Consider the following 19,885-nt stretch of genomic DNA (forward strand, 5'->3'; position numbering starts at 1 on the left):
AATAATATTTTTCCTCTGTGAACAGTTGGTGGTGGTAAACCAGTCAATATTCAAATCACCTCCAAAATAAATTTCCCTGCTTTCATCAGATACTTTATCCAACATTTGACCAATTCCAAATGTCTCCCCCATCACACTTCCCTGTAACATGGTGAACTGCAACAACTAGTCTGCATTCCAAACTCCTCCATCACACTTCCCTGTAACATGGTGGAGAGGTCCGTGGGGTAGGGAAGTATGAAGGATCCCGGATAGCACAGACCATAGTGGAGACTATTTTACTTTCAGTTTCGTCCACCAACTTCAAACAGTGGTAAAAACAACTTTTTTTAATTGAAAATATATTTCACAGCGATTTAGATGGTACAATGATTCCCTACACTATTCAGTACTTGTTTTCTCACATAAACTGAAATTGATTGAAGAAAGTAGATTTCTACATTGGCTGCTTGCCCCAGTCGGCCATTGTTGGTTGAGAAGGAGATGACCCCGGCTTTTAGTGACACCGATGGCAGAGAGGGAGGGTTTTCCCATCTTGACAACAGAAGCCAGTCTGGCTTTTGCTGTCAAACAGAAAGAGATTAAAAACATGTAATTAAATTATAATTGTAGCTCCTTTAATTTAGACCCAAAATGTATTTGCTATAATGTGTGCCATTCAAAGGGACAGGCAACTATTTGAGACTCAGACTTTAATTGAAGTTTTATGGAATGTTAACTTTGATTGTCTTCAATGAAAATGATAGACCTTTCAAACATGCAACGTTGTATGGAACATTATTGTCAAGTGACTTGATGTCTACGGTGCCAAAGATATTGATAGTTGGAAGTGTTGAGACTGTCGAGTGTGTTGATATAACGATAATAATGTCAAAATCCCACTTTTAACAACCATCAGAATTGGTAAAAAAAAAAAATGGTTATCCCCAAGTGGTGCAGCGGTCTAAGGTACTAGATCACAGTGCTAGAGGCATCACTACAGACCCGGATTTGATCCCGGGCTGTACCACAACCTGCTGTGATCGGGAGTCCATAGGGCGGCACACAATTAGCCAAGCGTTGTCCGGGTTAGGTTTGGTCGGGGGGGGAAACCCACCCTGCAGGCTGACCTCGGCCGTCAGGTGTGGCGCCTGCAGGCTGACCTCGGCCGTCAGGTGAACGGTGTTTCCTCCGACACATTGGTGCAGCTGGCTTCCGGGTTAAGCAGGCAGGTGTTAAGAAGCGCGGTTTAGAGGGTCTTGTTCCAGAGGATGCATGACTCGACCTTTGCCTCCTGAGCCCGTTGGGGAGTTGCAGCGATGAGACAAGATCAAAATTGGGGAGAAAAAACGGAGGTAAAATGATAAAATGTTTTATAAAAAAATAAGAACAAAAAAAGGTTGCATCCCAACGTGGAAATAAACAGCAGGCAAAGTGACCATGTCAGAACAAAATGAACTCAAATGTTTACCATTGGAACACTTGATGTAATTATATCAAACGTTTTACCATTGGAACACCTAATGTATCCTGCATTCACATTCACCATGGTTGTCTCCAGCATGCTAAAGCGTTCGCAGCTGGCGATCCCTCATCGTGATTGGTTATTCCCCACCATTTGCAACAACGTCACCGAGCACCATCACTATCTTTCCTTCGTTGATCTCCTGCATGTTTACATATCTGGCATTACTCATCTCATATGTATATACTGTATTATATCCTATTCTACTGTATCTTAGTCTATGTATTACTCATCTCATATGTATATACTGTATTCTATCCTATTCTATTGTATCTTAGTCTATGCATTACTCATCTCATATATATATATACTGTATTCTATTCCATTCTACTGCATCTTAGTCTATGCTACTCTGACATCGCTCATCTAAATATTTATATATTCTTAATTCCATTCCTTTAGATTGTGTGTATTGTTAGATATTACTGGACTGTTGGAGCTAGAAACACAAGCATTTTGCTACACCCACAATAACATCTGCTAAACATGTGTATGTGACAGATAAAATGTGATTTGATGTATATACAGTTGAAGTCGGAAGTTTACATACACCTCAGCCAAATACATTTAACCTCAGTTTCACAATTCCTGACATTTAATCCGAGTAAAAATTCCCTGTTTTAGGTCAGTTAGGATCACCACTTTATTTTAAGAATGTGAAATGTCAGAATAATAGTGGAGAATGATTTCATTCAGCTTTTATTTCTTTCATCACATTCCCAGTGGGTCAGAAGTTTACATAAACTCACTTAGTATTTGGTAGCATTGCCTTTAAATTGTTTATCTTGGGTCAAACGTTTCGGGTAGCCTTCCACAAGCTTCCCACAATAAGTTGGGTGAATTTTGGCCCATTCCTCCTGACAGAGCTGGTGTAACTGAGTCAGGTTTGTAGGCCTCCTTGCTCGCACAAGCTTTTTCAGTTCTGCCCACAAATGTTCTATAGGATTGAGGTCAGGGCTTTGTGATGGCCACTCCAATACCTTGACTTTGTTGTCCTTAAGCCATTTTGCCACAACTTTGGAAGTATGCTTGGGGTCATTGTCCATATGGAAGACCCATTTGTGACCAAGCTTTAACTTCCTGACTGATATCTTGAGATGTTGCTTCAATATATCCACATCATTTTCCTACCTCATGATGCCATCTATTTTGTGAAGTGCACCAGTCCCTCCTGCAGCAAAGCACACCGACAACATGATGCTGCCACCACCGTGCTTCACGGTTGGGATAGTGTTCTTCAGCTTGCAAGCCTCCCCTTTTTCCTCCAAACATAATGATGGTCATTATGGCCAAACAGTTCTGTTTTTGTTTCATCAGACCAGAGGACATTTCTCCAAAAGGTACAATCTTTGTCCCCATGTGCAGTTGCAAACCGTAGTCTGCCTTTATTATGGCGGTTTTGGAGCAGTGGCTTCTTCCTTGCTGAGCGGCCTTTAAGGTTATGTCAATATAGGACTCGTTTTACTGTGGATATAGATACTTTTGTACCCGTTTCCTCCAGCATCTTCACAAGGTCCTTTGCTGTTGTTCTGGGATTGATTTGCACTTTTCGCACCAAAGTACGTTCATCTCTAGGAGACAGAACGCATCTCCTTCCTGAATGGTATGATGGCTGCGTGGTCCCGTGGTGTTTATACTTGCGTACTATTCTTTGTACAGATGAACATGGTACATTCAGGCGTTTGGAAATTGCTCTCAAGGATGACCAGACTTGTGGAGGTCTACAATATAATTTTCTGAGGTCTTGGCTTTCTTTTGATTTTCCCATGATGTCAAGCAAAGAGGCACTGAGTTTGAAGGTAGGCCTTGAAATACATCCACAGGTACACCTCCAACTGACTCAAATGATGTCAATTAGCCTATCAGAAGCTTCTAAAGACATGACATAATATTCTGGAATTTTCCAAGCTGTTTAAAGGCACAACAAACTTAGTGTATGTAAACTTCTGACCCACTGGAATTGTGATACAGTGAATTATAAGTTAAATAATCTGCCTGTAAACAATTTTTGGAAAAATTACCTGTATCAGCAACAAAGTAGATGTCCTAACCGACTTACCAAACTATAGTTTCTTAAAAATAAATTCATGGAGTGGTTGAAAAACAAGTTTTAATGACTCCAACCTAAGTGTATGTAAACTTCCGACTTCAACTGTAGGTCTGGTGTTGGAGGTCATTCTACACTCTGTGTTCTACTACCCAGGTCTGGTGTTGGAGATCATTCTACACTCTGTGTTCTACTACCCAGGTCTGGTGTTGGAGATCATTCTACACTCTGTGTTCTACTACCCAGGTCTGGTGTTGGAGATCATTCTACACTCTGTGTTCTACTACCCAGGTCTGGTGTTAGAGATCATTCCACACTCTGTGTTCTACTACCCAGGTCTGGTGTTGGAGGTCTTTCTACACTCTGGATCTCCTGCATGTATTTTCTGATGTTTAATCAGACCACTTGAATGAGAGTATCTTTTGCCACACTGATCACAGCTATAAGGCTTCTCTCCTGTGTGTGTTCTCTGGTGCTCTTCAAGTCTTTCTCCCTGAGAAAAGTTTTTCCCACATTGATCACAGCTATATGGCTGCTCTCCTGTGTGTGTTCTCTGGTGTGATACCAGGTTGCTTGACTGAGTAAAACTCTTGCCACACTGATCACAGCTATAAGGCTTCTCTCCTGTGTGTGTTCTCTGGTGTGATACCAGGTTGCTTAACTGAGTAAAACTCTTGCCACACTGATCACAGCTATAAGGCTTCTCTCCTGTGTGTGTTCTCTGGTGTGTTTTCAGATTACTTGAATGAGTAAAACTCTTGCCACACTGATCACAGTTATAAGTCTTCTCTCCTGTGTGTGTTTTCTGGTGTGATACCAGGTTGCTTGACTGAGTAAAACTCTTCCCACACTGATCACAGCTATATGGCTGCTCTCCTGTGTGTGTTCTCTGGTGTGATACCAGGTGGCTTGAATTAGCAAAACTCTTGCCACATTGATCACAGCAATATGACTGCTCTCCTGTGTGTGTTCTCTGGTGTGATACCAGGTTGCATGACTGAGTAAAACTCTTGCCACACTGATCACAGCTATAAGGTTTCTCTCCTGTGTGTGTTCTCTGGTGTTTTTTCAGATTACTTGAATGAGCAAAACTCTTCCCACATTGATTACAGCTATAAGGTTTCTCTCCTGTGTGTGTTCTCTGGTGTCCTTTAAGCTGTCCTATCCGAGAAAAGCCTTTCCCACACTGATCACAGCTATATGGCTGCTCTCCTGTGTGTGTTCTCTGGTGTGATAGCAGCTTGCTTGACTGAGTAAAACTTTTGCCACATTGATCACAGCTATATGGCTGCTCTCCTGTGTGTGTTCTCTGATGTGAAAGCAGGTTTCTTGAATTAGTAAAACTCTTGCCACACTGATCACAGCTATAAGGCTGCTCTCCTGTGTGTGTTCTCTGGTGTGATACCAGGTTGGTTGACCGAGTAAAACCCTTGCCACACTGATCACAGCTATAAGGCTTCTCTCCTGTGTGTGTTCTCTGGTGTGATACTAGCTTTCTTGAATTAGTAAAACCCTTGCCACACTGATCACAGCTATAAGGCTGTTCTCCTGTGTGTGTTCTCTGGTGTGATACCAGGTTGGTTGACCGAGTAAAACCCTTGCCACACTGATCACAGCTATATGGCTGCTCTCCTGTGTGTGTTCTCTGGTGTGATACCAGGCTACTTGACTGAGCAAAACTCTTGCCACACTGATCACAGCTATAAGGTTTCTCTCCTGTGTGTATTCTCTGGTGTGATAGCAGATTGCTTAACTGAGTAAAACTCTTGCCACACTGATCACAGCTGTAAGGCTTCTCTCTTGTGTGTGTTCTCTGGTGTGTTTTCAGATTAATTGACTGAGTGAAACTCTTCCCACATTCATTACAGCTATAAGGCTTCTCTCCTGTGTGTACTCGCTGGTGAATTTTAAGTTTTGATGAATATGTGCAATGTTTCCCACAGTCAGCGCAGCAGTTAGATTTCTTCCCTGTGGGTCTCTGCTGGTGTTTCTTGAGGTGTTCTGATCTGGAGAGACTCTTCTCTGCTTCGTCAGCATCATGATGTTGTTGAGGCTCCCCAGAGGATCCACGATAGTCCCGTCTCTCTCCTGTGTGAATGACAAAGTCAGACAGATGGTTAAAGGCCCACAACAGCAGAAATCCACTGTTTATTTGAGGTAAAAGGTGATGCCCAGAGCGTACCCATGAAGTTGTACAACAATTGACATCTGTCAAATTATTTGACAATTGTCTTAAGACAGTCAAGTGAGCAACAATAGTCATATTTTGTCTTGTTTTCATATTAGTAGTAACATCGATGATTGTAGGCTAGAAATAAGTTACAGTTGTTGAACCTCTAAGCAGTGTGCCAGACGACTTTTGGTCTCCAATATAGACCCCTTTCTGTGTTTGTTAAAATTGCGGCACGAGGGCAATTTGGTTGTAGAAACTCCTCCATGCTAATGAGGAAACCTCCAGCTGCATACCCCCTCTAGCACCAGGGTCAGCGCACGCTCAAATTTAGTATTTGCCATTATTGTTAGCCTGCCACACACACACTATACGATACATTTAGTTTATGTCAATTTCCACGAGCCGGGTTGTGACAGAGGACCAGGGCACAAATAATAATATAAATCAATAATTTTGCTCTTTATTTAACCATCTTACAAATAAAACCTTCTTTGTTCATTGAAAATGGTGAATAACTCACCACAGGTTAATGAGAAGAGTGTGCTTGACAGGATGCACATAACTCTGCAATGTTGGGTCGTATTGGAGAGTCTCAGTCTTAAATCATTTTCCACACACAGTCTGTGCCTGTATTTAGTTTCATGCTAGTGAGGGCCGAGAATCCACTCTCACATAAGTATGTAGTTGCAAAGGGCATCAGTGTCTTAACAGTGCGACTTGCCAAGGCAGGATACTCTGAGCGCAGCCCAATCCAGAAATCTGGCAGTTCTGATTAAATAACATTTTCACAGAACCTCTTGTTGCAATTTCGATGAGGTTCTCTTGTTAAGATATCGGTAAGTGGACTGGAGGCAGGGCATGAAAGGGATAACGAATCCAGTTGTTTGTGTCATCCGTTTCGGGAAAGTACCTACGTAATTGCGCACCCAAGTCAGGTGCTTCGCTATATCACATTTGACATTGTCCGTAAGCTTGAGTTCAATTGCCCACAAAAAATCATACAATGATGGAAAGACCTGTGTGTTGTCCCAGACAGAGAAGAGCTACTACTTCTTAATCATAGCCTCAATTTTGTCCCGCACATTGAATATAGTTGGAGAGTCCCTGTAATCCTAGATTCAGATCATTTGGGTGAGAAAAAACATCACCCAGATAGGCCAGTCGTGTGAGAAACTCGTCATCATGCAAGCGGTCAGACAAGTGAAAATGATGGTCAGTTAAGGAAACTTTAAGCTCGTCTCTCAATTAAAAAAAAAAAGGTGTCAATACTTTGCCCCTTGATAAGCGCACTTCTGTATGTTGTAAAAGCGTTACATGGTGGCTGCCCATATCATTGCATAGTGCAGAAAATACACGAGAGTTCAGGGCCCTTGCTTTAACAAAGTTAACCATTTTCATTGTAGTGTCCAAAACGTTTTCCAAGCTGTCAGGCATTCCCTTGGCAGCAAGAGCCTGTCGGTGGATGCTGCAGTGTACCCAAGTGGCGTCGGGAGCAACTGCTTGCACGCACGTTACCACTCTACTATGTCTCCCTGCGCCATCAGTACAGATACCAACATGAGCAGCAGCTACATTTGGAATTCCCGCGAGAGAGTAACGGTTAATGTGATTGGATGTTAATTATTTGACTAAGCTACCTGTATTTGACATTGTGTTGCTATTTCGCTGAACACTAGCTGGTTTCATTTTATTTTTGGCTGTGAAATGAGGCTACTCAGTTGAGAAAAAAACCTCACCCAAATGTATAGCCCCATTGGAAAATTTAAATTGACTGTTTGAAAATGTGAAGAAAATGTATCGTTTGTAAAAAATGCTAAGTGTGTATCACATTCTTTTTTGGCGAACTCCTGACGGCATATTCCAGTTTGGGAAAACCTGCCATATACCTACTGTAGGACCCATAACTTAACCCAACAACAACATAAACCTACTGTAGGACCCATAACTTCACCTAGCAACAACATAGACCTACTGTAGGACCCATAACTTCACCTAACAACATAGACCTACTGTAGGACCCATAACTTCACCCTAACAATAAAATAGACCTCTGACTGTAAATCATTTAATATTTCAGGTGAAACAAGGAAACTAAAATGTCTTTGTCATGACATTTCATAACCTGATCACCAGATAATTTTGTGAATAATCCCACTAGGCTACTCTGTAATGTGTTGTCATTCTTAATGTCCTGAATGAAGGAAAATAGCTCTGTGTGTTGTACAATAGCCTATCCATCAAGGAACAGTTCTCTACACATTATGAGCAAAGTATCTCTGTGTGCAAACAGACTAACGAGACCCGACTGTAAATCAAGCAAACAATAACACATTATAAACATCAAATTTGTTAGGGATGTTGGATCCAACGTGGAGCACGGCATAACTGTCTTTACCAGAGTAATGAATGAAGAAGCACTTTGGTTGTTGTTGCATGTCGTGATATTTGTCATTTCACTGTCATTCAGAAAATGATTTCCTGGATCACTTGATGATAGTTGAACATGTGACTGTAACTAACTAGCTACAGCATTAAGAATGTCTAATTATTATAGAACCACGTTAATGACAGTATCCATTTGGGTGTTGTCAATAAAGTTAAGGTGACTCTCGGTTAGAACCATTGAATAGTGCGAACTCTGAAATGATTTAGGATCTGTGCCCATGGAAACTGTTTTCCCAGCGTAATATAAGGAGACACTAAATGTTACATATGTAGAGTGCATTTCAGAGATCTGAATACAAAAAACTGTACAAACAGGACAATAACCTAAACCACAAGGCCAAATATACACTGGAGGAGCTTACCAAGATGACATTGAATGTTCCCGAATGACCTAGTTACAGTTTGGACTTAAATCGTCTTGAAAGTCTATGGCAAGACTTGAAAATGACTTTCTAACAATGATCAACAACCAACTTGACAGAACAGGAAGGATTTAAAAAGAATAATGAATATTCACATGAAGATCCGTCACCTATTGGATGACATCACGACTTCACATCAAGCCAACTCCTTGAATGCCTTACTATGACATCACTCACTCCTTCAAGTTTGCAGTTGTCTAACAAAACAAAAAATTTCTCAAAACATTTATTTGTTTCCCTTTAGTGTGTTTATACTTTACTCTTTTTATATATCACTTTCAAATGGAAAAGTTTTTTTTAAATCACTGGAGGACGTCATGAACAATTCCGACAGTACAAAAACATATTCATGTGTAGAACGCCCTTTTAAAAATCACACATTACTTCAAAAACTGCAGAGTTTGTGTACCTGTTTTATAAGATCGTACTCACTGTATTTACTGGTGTTAATCAGATCAATGTCCCTGTTTTGAGACAGTACTCACTGTATTTACTGGTGTTAATCAGATCTCCAGTCTTCTCTTCTTCGTCCTCCTCTAATGTGACAGTAATCTCCCCCTGTTCATCCTTCATTCCAAAAACGTCTTCATCTTCTTTCACAGTAACATCGTCCTCCACTCTGAAGGCGTCTTTCTCTGTAACGTCTTTCTCTTCTTCTTTCACGGTAACAGCCTCACCCTCTACTTGTTTTTGTATTGTAACATCCTCCTCTTTCACCAGAGCTTCTTTCTCCGTCCAGCAGACGGCCTCTTCTTTAGCAGGAGGAGAGTAGCTTAGTGAACTCATGGTCGGGGATAATAGCTAGCTAGCATTAGCGACTAGACAAGTGCTAACTTAACCAGCCAGCTAGTTGACTTACAACGTAAATATTAAATTAAATGGGGTAGCTAGTTGTTTCCACATGTGTGTTTAAATCATAGTGGCAAATAAACCACGAAATTGTCTAAATAACTTGAATGCTCCGACTTTGTTGGCTAGAGAGCTACCGAGGTGGCTGCAGTTGTTGAAGAAGCCTTCCGTCCACTAGATTATACGTCACACTAGAAACATCGCCTGAAAGACACTTTTCGCCTTCTGCTGTCTGGAGTGAGTAAACGCAGTTGAAGAGGGAAAAACATTTTTTTTCCTTCATTGAATTATAATATTATAAAGCAGTTTAGGGAAACGTTTTTTTCCTCTCCATTAAATATGAATATTATATCAACACGTACAAAGAGCAAAAAGTGTTGTTTTGATTAGTTCAGATTTTTGATGAGAATTTAAAACCAACTCTACATCTACTCCACATCTGTATTTCCGATTCAGTCAAATAACTAGATATCAAAATAAGCACCTAGTTATTGATACCCTTGATAAAGATTAGCAAAAATTACTGTATAAAATAAAATAAATAAACTTTACCCACTACCAGGATATTGTAGCCCAAAACCTGGTTACCTCTCTGCTAGGAGGGTAAAACTTGGCCATAAGTGGATCTTCCAGCAAGACACATCAACACCCACAAAGAAATGGTTAATTGGGCTCAAAATCACATTTTTCTATGGCCATCTCAGTCTTCGGATTTGAACTCCATTGAAAACCGAACAGGGAAGTCCATAAGCGCAGACAAAATAAATCAAGGACCTGGAGAGATTCTGTATGGAGGAATGGTCTAAGATCCCACCCAATGTGTTCTCTAATCTCATAAAACATTTCAGTGTCATTATCCTCCCAAGGAAAGGGTGCTGGAGTATTGAAAATAATTGGCAATAATAATAATATGGCAATAATTCAGACCCCCACCTTTTGAGAATTACATGTTAAACTATATCTCTTTCTCTGAGCAATTGTATTAGTATAAAATAATATAATTTCCCTTTTTTTGTTGGTGTAACAATACATCATGTAGATGTATATAATGAACATGTATATATACTCCTCCGACATGGTGTAACAATCCATCATGTAGATTTATATAATGAACAGACTAGGTCTATACTGCTCCTACATGGTGTAACAATACATAATGTAGCTGTATATAATGACAGACTAGGTTCTATCCTATTCCACTGTATCTTAGTCTATGCATTACTCATCTCATATGTATATACTGTATTCTATCCTATTCTACTGTATCTGTCTATGCCGCTCTGACATTGTTCATCCATATATTTATATATTCTTATTCCATTACTTAGATTTGTGTGTATTAGGTATTTGTTGTGAAATTGTTAGATATTGCTGCACTGTTGGAGCTAGGAACACAAGCATTTAGTTAGATATTACTGCACTGTTGGAGCTAGGAACACAAGCATTTAGTTAGATATTACTGCACTGTTGGAGCTAGGAACACAAGCATTTAGTTAGATATTACTGCACTGTTGGAGCTAGGAACACAAGCATTTAGTTAGATATTACTGTACTGTTGGAGCTAGGAACACAAGCATTTAGTTAGATATTACTACACTGTTGGAGCTAGGAACACAAGCATTTAGTTAGATATTACTGCACTGTTGGAGCTAGGAACACAAGCATTTAGTTAGATATTACTGCACTGTTGGAGCTAGGAACACAAGCATTTAGTTAGATATATGTCACGACTTCCGCTGAAGTTGGTGCCTCCTTGTTCGGGCGGCGTTCTGCGGTCGACATCACCGGTTTTCTAGCCACCACCATCTACGTTTCATTGTCCATTTGTTTTGTCTTTATTGTACACACCTGGTTTCCATTACATTATTATTTAGTCCTTATTTAACCGTCTGGTTCCCACATGGTTTCGTGCGTGTTTGTTGTGTTTAGCTGTCGCTACTATTTTGTGAGCAGGGGCCTGTTGCACAAAAGTAGAATTAAGACATCCGGGATAAATGACTCAGCTGAGCTCAATGAAGCCAAAACATGTGCGTCCAGGCTTAATTGGTTGCACAAAGACCAAGCCAGGATGAGCAGACACGGATTCATTAAGCCAGGTGAAACCAATCCTGGATAGGTGCGCGCTCACGGCTCACTCATATAGACCCCGCCACAGATCACAGATTAACTGATTTACCATGGCAACTAGAGCCGCGTACTTTTCCCCGTCGGAAGCACAAATCCTCATGGAGGCATACGAGGAGGTAAAATATATAATTAAGAAGAAAGGCAACACCGCCACAGTGATAAAGCAAAGAGAAAAAGCGTGGCAAAGTATTGCAGACCGCCTGAATGCGTAAGTAGTGCACAATTACACACACACCGCTCCGCTGAAACATCACAATTACAATTCAAATATTTAATTCACATCTCCAAAATTGCAGTTGTACTGTAATTATGAAACGGTTAAATTTTTAATTGAAATGCACTGCAGATATGAGTGAAATTGTGTAAAGTAACTCCATCACACTGTATAAAGCTATGATAAATTTTTTGATATTTTTACTGAAAACAAGACAAAAATACCAAGTAATTTTTTGCAGTGTGACTCCATTAAATGTGTGTGTGGTGTGTGTAGATTAAACATGAACGGGCCAAAACGGACATGGCAGCAGGTCAAAATCAAATACAAGAACATTCTGCAGAATGGTATGGTCCCTGACTAATATTTAACAAAGCACAAGCATATATTGTACCCAGAAGGTGCCTGCTCACACATTGTCTGTACTGTTTTAGCAGTGAAAAAGAATACCCACAGACAAGGCACGGGTGGTGGGTCACCAAAGGCTGACCTTACCCCAGCAGAGGACATGGCCTTGGAGCTAAATAAAGGCAGGCCCGTCTTAGAGGGGATCCCTGGGGGGAAAGAGACGAGCATAGGTTCCTCCCAAGATGCCACCCGCTTCATTCAAGGTATGTCCTTCCATCTCTACATGGGATACAACCACATTCATATTGAATCAATTTGGACTGTCTGACTTTGGTTTACCTATTGCCTTGCAGTGTCTGGCAGCACTGTGTTCCTGTTAGAGCCACCAGCACAAGCACCAGACGATGCTGATCCAGTGAGTACTCCATCAAAGGCATACTGTAGGCCTGGCATGTCTTGTCTACTAGCTTCAATATGAATCCGATTAAATGTGATAGGGTGAAGGCCCCAGTGCAGCAGCAACAGCACATGATGGAGACGATGATGAGGAGGAGACCATCTCTCTGGATTCCAGAAGGCATGAGGTATCATGTTAAGACTGTGAAAGTACTATTTACTCTACAATGGTGAGGAGTCCTCATCAAAATCAAAAAATCTAATTTCTTTTACAGGACCCAGATGCTATACAGTGGGAAAACCAGCCTGGCAACATAGTGCGTATTAATAAAAGGACACCACATCCTGCCAAATTCCAGCTGCGCTAATTGTATTGTGTTCACAGAGCTCACAAGCTATCAGAAAGTTGTATGGCAACCACCTCCGGCGCCAAATAGAACTGGCAGACATAGACATTCAGTACAAGAAGAAAAAGATGGAAAATCTTGCACTGGAGTCCGAAATAAAAAAGAGGACAATTAGGAAACTGGACCTTGAAATAAAAAAACTTGAGAGGGAGGTGAGATATGCCTTCAATGTACACTGTATGCTAACTGTAACACAAATGTATTAATCATTATTTTTCTTTCCTCCCCCAGCTCCAAGAAGATGACACAGCTCAAAATAAAAATTAGGTATATTCTCGTAAAGTCAAGTGAGCCATGACATATGAGCTCTTATTGTGAGCACACAGGACGGTGGCATCTTTCTAAGGTTTTTTTTATTTTCCCAGCAATCAGTACAACCAAGTCATCGTTATAAGGCATCGCCCTCTTTTGCCCACCCCCCCAGCACCAGGTGTGGCCACTAGCCTATATGAAGGCCCAAAATTGTGTGTTCCTTTCTGCTCTGACAATGGCATGCCCATTCGTGCGAGATGTGGTGGATGAAGAAGCACTTGTGCTGAGGAGAGCCTTCAGGCGAGAAAGGGTCTTCAGGGACCGGTTGGACCCACTGGCCTTCCCTGATGACCATCTATATGAAAGATACAGGTTTTCTGCAGATGGCATCAGGTATCTATGCAGACTACTGGGTCCCAGGATTAAGCACCGCACTGCACGGAGCCATGCACTGAGTGTGGAGCAAATGGTTTGTGTGACCTTGCGCCTTTTTGCTAGTGGAGCCTTCCTGTACTCAGTGGGGGATGCAGAACAGCTGAACAAGGCCACAATTTGCCGCACAATAAGGAGTGTGTGTCTGGCTATCAAAGCATTAGCAGATGTCTTCATCTCCTTCCCTGGCCACAGAAGACTCTGTGACATCAAAGAGGAGTTCTATAGGATTGCAGGTAAGAGGATCTACAAATTACAGGACAACTGTTAACACATAGTAGGATACTCATTACTTTGTGTGACAGGTTTCCCCAATGTCATTGGTGCAGTGGACTGCACACACATAAGGATAAAAGCCCCCTCAGGTGCCCATGAGGCCGATTTTGTGAATAGGAAATCCTTTCACAGCATTAATGTTCAGGTGAACATAACTTTTTGATATTGTCCATTGACGAACACTCTGCATTGCCAGTGATGTGCATTGATTGGTGTAATATTCCTCATCTTATGATTTCAGATGGTCTGCAATGCTGACTGTGTGATCAGCAATGTTGTGGCAAAATGGCCTGGCTCAGTCCATGACTCCAGAATCTTTCGGGCCTCTGAAATCTATCAGTGCCTATCACAAGGTAAGCCACACAACCCCTATTTATAACCATCATGGCTGTGTCAAGAATATCACTGTGTTTATGAGGTAGTAATGATGAGATTTTGTGTTGACAGGTGAATTCTCTGGTGTGTTGCTGGGAGACAGGGGGTATGGCTGCCAGCCTTTTCTCCTGACACCTTTCACAGACCCCCAGGAAGCACAGCAGGCCTACAACCATGCCCATGCCAGGACCAGGGCCAGAGTTGAAATGACCTTTGGCCTCCTGAAGGCACGCTTTCACTGCCTTCACAAATTAAGGGTCAGCCCTGTTAGGGCATGTGATATTACTGTGGCTTGTGCTGTCCTCCACAATGTGGCCTGCCTGAGGAAGGAGAGGGCCCCCAGAGTGCCACCAGCCATGGACTGGGACAATCCGGCAATCTTCCCTGATGACGACAGTGGTCGGCTGCTGAGGGACCAATATGTGTTGAATTATTTTAGTTAGTATGTGTGCTTTCAATTTTGGTTAAATATGTCCTGCGGTGGCAGAGGAATTTGGGTTTTTTTGGGTTCGTTTTTTGACGAATTTGGCCTCTTATGATGTTTGTGCGGTATACTGTGTGTAATACAAGGCTGCAGGGAGGCTACTGCATCCATTCATTTGTCTGTTCAGTTGATGTGTATGGATTTGTCCTGCATTTATTTTAGTGTGCAGACATGCAGGGTGTGTTATATACAGACCTTTGAATGTGTATGTATCATTTTGTATAATATGCTTGGATTCTGTGCTTTCCATCTTGTAGAGTCACTGTGACTTCAGTTTCGAAAGGAGCTGATGGTTTACCTGCTTTGTTTTGTCCTTATTCAATAAAGGAACATAATGTTACACATTGTGTTTTTATATTCATATGGAATGTGTATTTGTTTATATGACAGAGTACTAGGGCCACACTGAAGAAAAAGGATAAAGTCATAAATTTATGAGGCTGGTTCTTTCTGCAGAAAAGCTACATATTGTTTTTACAGTTTTGATACTTATGACAATGTGATACTTAATATTCTGGCACATCAGCATGTCTTTGTTTATGAAACCATACTGAAGTACAATTTCACGAAATGCCCCACATCTGTCATTTTAACAACTGTCCTCCTTTAAAACAACTGGTTACAATATTATGACTTGTGTTTTTTTCCCCTCTGTGGCCCTAATATTCTATCATTTTATATATAGCCTTATAGTCTATGGGAAACTGTAAATTATCTAATGATAGCAACATCATCTAAAAATCATTTTTTATCCAAAATCATTGAAATTAATGATCACAAACGTTTAAATAATAACAGTGGGTCTAGTTATATGTGATAACAATGTATAGTGAGCAGTGAAATAACTATTGGTTTCCATTTGTGGTGACTGCTGACTGACATTAGGGATGAGATTAAATAGATCCTGGAATTTAGCCTGGTCTGGAGCAGGCTAGCTCCACAGAATAAATCTCCATGGTAATTTATACCATAACATATCCTCCTGCCCCCTATCCATCTTTAGTGCAACCGGATTACGGATCAATTGAGCCAGGATCACCAAGATATCCTGGCTTAATCCCTTATCCTAGTTTTGTGCAACAGGCCCCAGCTTGGCAATGTTGGTAAAACAAGAAATTGAAGTAAGAAGTAATGTTGTATATTGCTCAATGTAATTACATTTTTGTGACCCGAGTCTTTTAACCAATGTGTTAAAATAACTCATTTAGGTACAATAGTAATGATGAACAGCTGTACAAGTAAACATCAAGAATCAACAAAGTGCCTCCATAACACATCACTACACACCACACTGTCCTGCCAGATAAAATGCTGCCTTATTATTATAATTCAAATCAAATCAAAGTTTATTTGTCACGTGCGCCGAATACAACAGACCTTACAGTGAAATGCTTACTTACAGGCTCTAACCAATAGTGAGGAGAAAAAAAAGTATGTGTGTGTGTGTAGGTAAGTAAAGAAATAAAACAACAGTAAAAAGATATTTGAAAATAAGAGTAGCAAGGCTATATACAGACACCGGTTAGTCAGGCTTATTGAGGTAGTATGTACATGTGGGTATGGTTAAAGTGACTATGCATATATGATGAACAGAGAGTAGCAGTAGCGTAAAAGGAGGGGTTGGCGGGTGGTGGGACACAATGCAGATAGCCCGGTTAGCCAATGTGCGGGAGCACTGGTTGGTCGGGCCAATTGAGGCAGTATGTACATGCATGTATAGTTAAAGTGACTATGCATATAAGATAAACAGAGAGTAGCAGCAGCGTAAAAGAGGGGTGGGGGGGCACACAATGCAAATAGTCCGGGTAACCATTTGGTTACCTGTTCAGGAGTCTTATGGCCTGGGGGTAAAAACTGTTGAGAAACCTTTTTGTCCTAGACTTGGCACTCCGGTACCGCTTGCCATGCGGTAGTAGAGAGAACAGTCTATGACTGGGGTGGCTAGGGTCTTTGACAATTTTCAGGGCCTTCTTCTGACACCGCCTGGTATAGAGGTACTGGATGGCAGGTAGCTTTGCCCCAGTGATGTACTGGGCCATACGCACTACCTTCTGAAGTGCCTTGCGGTCAGGGGACGAGCAATTGCCGTACCAGGCAGTGATGCAACCGGTCAAGATGCTCTCAATGTTGCAGCTGTAGAACCTTTTGAGGATCTCAGGACCCATGCCAAATCTTTTTAGTTTCCTGAGGGGGAATAGGCTTTGTCGTGCCCTCTTCACGACTGTCTTGGTGTGTTTGGACCATTCTAGTTTGTTGTTGATGTGGACAACAAGGAATTTGAAGCTCTCAACCTGCTCCACTACAGCCCCGTCGATGAGAATGGGGACGTGCTCGGTGCTCCTTTTCCTGTAGTCCACAATCATCTCCTTAGTCTTGGTTACATTGAGGGATATGTTGTTATTCTGGCACCAACCGGCCAGGTCTCTGACCTCCTCCCTATAGGCTGTCTCGTCGTTGTCGGTGATCAGGCCTACCACTGTTGTGTCGTCAGCAAACTTAATGATGGTGTTGGAGTCATGCCTGGCCATGCAGTCGTGGGTGAACAGGGAGTACAGGGGGGGACTGAGCACGCACCCCTGGGGAGCTCCAGTGTTGAGGATCAGCGTGGCAGATGTGTTACTACCTACCCTCACCACCTGGGGGCGGCCCGTCAGGAAGTTCAGGATCCAGTTGCAGAGGGAGGTTTTTAGTCCCAGGTTCCTTAGCTTAGTGATGAGCTTTGAGGGTACTATGGTGTTGAACGCTAAGCTGTAGTCAATGAATAGCATTCTCACATAGGTGTTCCTTTTGTCCAGGTGGGAAAGGGCAGTGTGGAGTACAATAGAGATTGCATCATCTGTGGATCTGTTTGGGCGGTATGCAAATTGAAGTGGGTCTAGGGTTTCTGGGATAATGGTGTTGATGTGAGCCATTACCAGCCTCTCAAAGCACTTCATGGCTATGGACATGAGTGCCACGGGTCTGTAGTCATTTAGGCAGGTTGCCTTAGTGTTCTTGGGCACAGGGACTATGGTGGTCTGCTTGAAGCATGTTGGTATTACAGACTCAATCAGGGACATGTTGAAAATGTCAGTGAAGCCACCTGCCAGTTGGTCAGCACATGCCCGGAGCACACGTCCTGGTAATCCATCTGGCCCCACAGCCTTGTGAATGTTGACCTGTTTAAAAGTCTTACTCACGTCGGCTACGGAGAGCGTGATCACACAGTCGTCCGGAACAGCTGATGCTCTCATGCATGCCTCAGTGTTGCTTGCCTCGAAGCGAGCATAGAAGTGATTTAGCTCATCTGGTAGGATCGTGTCACTGGGCAGCTCGCGGCTGTGCTTCCCTTTGTAGTCTGTAATAGTTTGCAAGCCCTGCCACATCTGACGAGCATCGGAGCCGGTGTAGTATGATTCAATCTTAGCCCTGTTTTGACGCTTTGCCTGTTTGATGGTTCGTCGCAGAGCATAGCTGGATTTCTTGTAAGCTTCCGAGTTAGAGTCCCGCACCTTTAAAGCGGCAGCTCTACCCTTTAGCTCAGTGCGAATGTTGCCTGTAATCCATGGCTTCTGGTTGGGGTATGTACGTACAGTCACTGTGGGGACGACGTCCTCAATGCACTTATTGATAAAGCCAGTGACTGATGTGGTGTATTCCTCAATGTCATCGGAAGAATCCCGGAACATGTTCCAGTCTGTGATAGCAAAACAGTCCTGTAGTTTAGCATCTGCTTCATCTGACCATTTTTTTTTATAGACTGAGTCACTGGTGCTTCCTGCTTTAATTTTTGCTTGTAAGCAGGAATCAGGAGGATAGAGTTGTGGTCGGATTTACCAAATGGAGGGCGAGGGAGAGCTCTGTACGCATCTCTGTGTGTGGAGTACAGGTGATCTAGAATTTTTTTCCCTCTGGTTGCACATTTAACATGTTGATAGAGATTTGGTAGAACTGATTTAAGTTTCCCTGCATTAAAGTCTCCGGCCACTAGGAGCGCCGCCTCTGGGTGAGTGGTTTCCTGTTTGCTTATTTCCTTATACAGCTGGCTGAGTTCGGTCTTAGTGCCGGCATCTGTCTTTGGTGGTAAATAAACAGCCACAAAAAGTATAGCTGAGAACTCTCTAGGCAAGTAGTGGCCTGCAATTTATCATAATATACTCTACTTCAGGCGAGCAAAATCTACAGACTTCCTTAGATTTCGTGCACCAGCTGTTGTTTACAAATACGCACAGACCGCCCCCCCTGGTCTTACCGGAGTGTGCTGTTCTATCCTGCCGGTGCAGCGTGTATCCCGCTAGCTGAATATCCATGTCGTCATTCAGCCACGATTCGGTGAAACATAGGATATTACAGTTTTTGATGTCCCGTTGGTAGGATATTCGTGATCGTACCTCGTCTAGTTTATTGTCCAATGATTGCACGTTGGCGAGTAATATTTACGGTAACGGCAGCTTTCCTAGTTGCCTTCTGTGGGTCCGGACGAGGCATCCGGCTCTTCTTCCTCTGCGTCGCTTCCTTTTGCGAATAATTGGGATGTCTGCCCTGTGGGGTGTGTGGAGAATATCGTGTGAGTGCTGCTTGCTGCTGCTGTTGTTGTTCAGGGCTCTACGCTGACATGTGTTCCTAAGTTAATATACTGAACGAAAATATAAACGCAACATGGAAAGCGTTGGTCCCATGATTCATGCAGAATTGTCTGAGAAGGGAAGGAGGGGGCTGAGGAATATTTCTGTCTGTAATAAAGCCCTTATTTTGGGAAAAACTCATTCCGATTGGCTGGACCTGGCAGCCACCTGCCCAGTCTTGAAATCCATAGATTAGGGCCTAATGAATTAATTTCAATTGACTTCTATGAACTGTAACTCAGTAAAATTTTAAATTATTGCATGTTGCGTTTATATTTTTGTTCAGTATAGTTAGGAGCTGGGCAATTCCAGAGTAACGGAATTACATCAGACTCTGATTTTTCACTTTAAAATGTATAAAAAACTAAAACCATAGCTGCTTTAAAACCACGTTTGTGTACATCAGTTCAACCACTGCAGAGTTTGTGCCCCGTTATTAAACATTTGTATTTACTGGTGTTAATCTGACCTTCTGTCTCCTCCTCCTCCTCCTTCACTTCAAAAACTGCCGCCTCCTCTTTCTCCTCTTT

General features: G+C 42.2%; 2 protein-coding genes across 12 annotated transcripts in view; one reads left to right on the forward strand and one right to left on the reverse strand.

Moving 5' to 3' along the window:
• LOC139583118 (zinc finger protein 271-like) overlaps positions 1-19,885 on the reverse strand; it is a 53,481-nt gene that overhangs the window by 8,716 nt on the left and 24,880 nt on the right. The window contains exons 1-2 of the mRNA XM_071413877.1: positions 9,077-9,624; positions 1,336-5,639 (exon numbers count right to left, since the gene is read on the reverse strand). Of these exons, the coding sequence (XP_071269978.1) occupies positions 3,880-5,639; positions 9,077-9,377 (2,061 nt within the window). The 5' untranslated portion in view covers positions 9,378-9,624 and the 3' untranslated portion in view covers positions 1,336-3,879. Of the gene's footprint in view, positions 5,640-9,076 lie in introns of the transcript that reaches the window.
• Positions 10,723-15,112, forward strand: LOC139583120 (putative nuclease HARBI1). Of its 11 annotated transcripts, none has more exons than XM_071413891.1 (10): positions 10,725-12,128; positions 12,216-12,392; positions 12,483-12,544; positions 12,627-12,713; positions 12,801-12,842; positions 12,911-13,084; positions 13,164-13,199; positions 13,298-13,852; positions 14,134-14,245; positions 14,340-15,112. In XM_071413891.1, the coding sequence occupies exons 1-7, from the start codon at positions 12,065-12,067 to the stop codon at positions 13,197-13,199; spliced, it is 642 nt and encodes a 213-aa protein (XP_071269992.1). In that variant the 5' UTR covers positions 10,725-12,064; the 3' UTR covers positions 13,298-13,852; positions 14,134-14,245; positions 14,340-15,112. The 11 variants fall into 11 exon arrangements, with proteins under 11 accessions (XP_071269989.1, XP_071269990.1, XP_071269988.1 ...); XM_071413884.1 differs by adding an exon at positions 13,922-14,037 and having other exon boundaries at positions 10,750-12,392; XM_071413883.1 differs by adding an exon at positions 13,922-14,037 and having other exon boundaries at positions 10,750-12,128; positions 12,801-13,084.

This window comes from Salvelinus alpinus, chromosome 8 (assembly GCF_045679555.1).
Source record: "Salvelinus alpinus chromosome 8, SLU_Salpinus.1, whole genome shotgun sequence".
NCBI classification, from domain to species: Eukaryota; Metazoa; Chordata; class Actinopteri; order Salmoniformes; family Salmonidae; genus Salvelinus; species Salvelinus alpinus.

Excerpts from the sequence above, each read along its gene's own strand:
- LOC139583120 (XM_071413882.1), top strand. The coding sequence starts at position 13,381 with ATGAAGGCCCAAAATTGTGTGTTCCTTTCTGCTCTGACAATGGCATGC. Across the intron at positions 13,853-13,921 it reads GGAGTTCTATAGGATTGCAG|GTTTCCCCAATGTCATTGGT; the intron begins GTAAGAGGATCT and ends TTTGTGTGACAG. Across the intron at positions 14,038-14,133 it reads TTCACAGCATTAATGTTCAG|ATGGTCTGCAATGCTGACTG; the intron begins GTGAACATAACT and ends TTATGATTTCAG.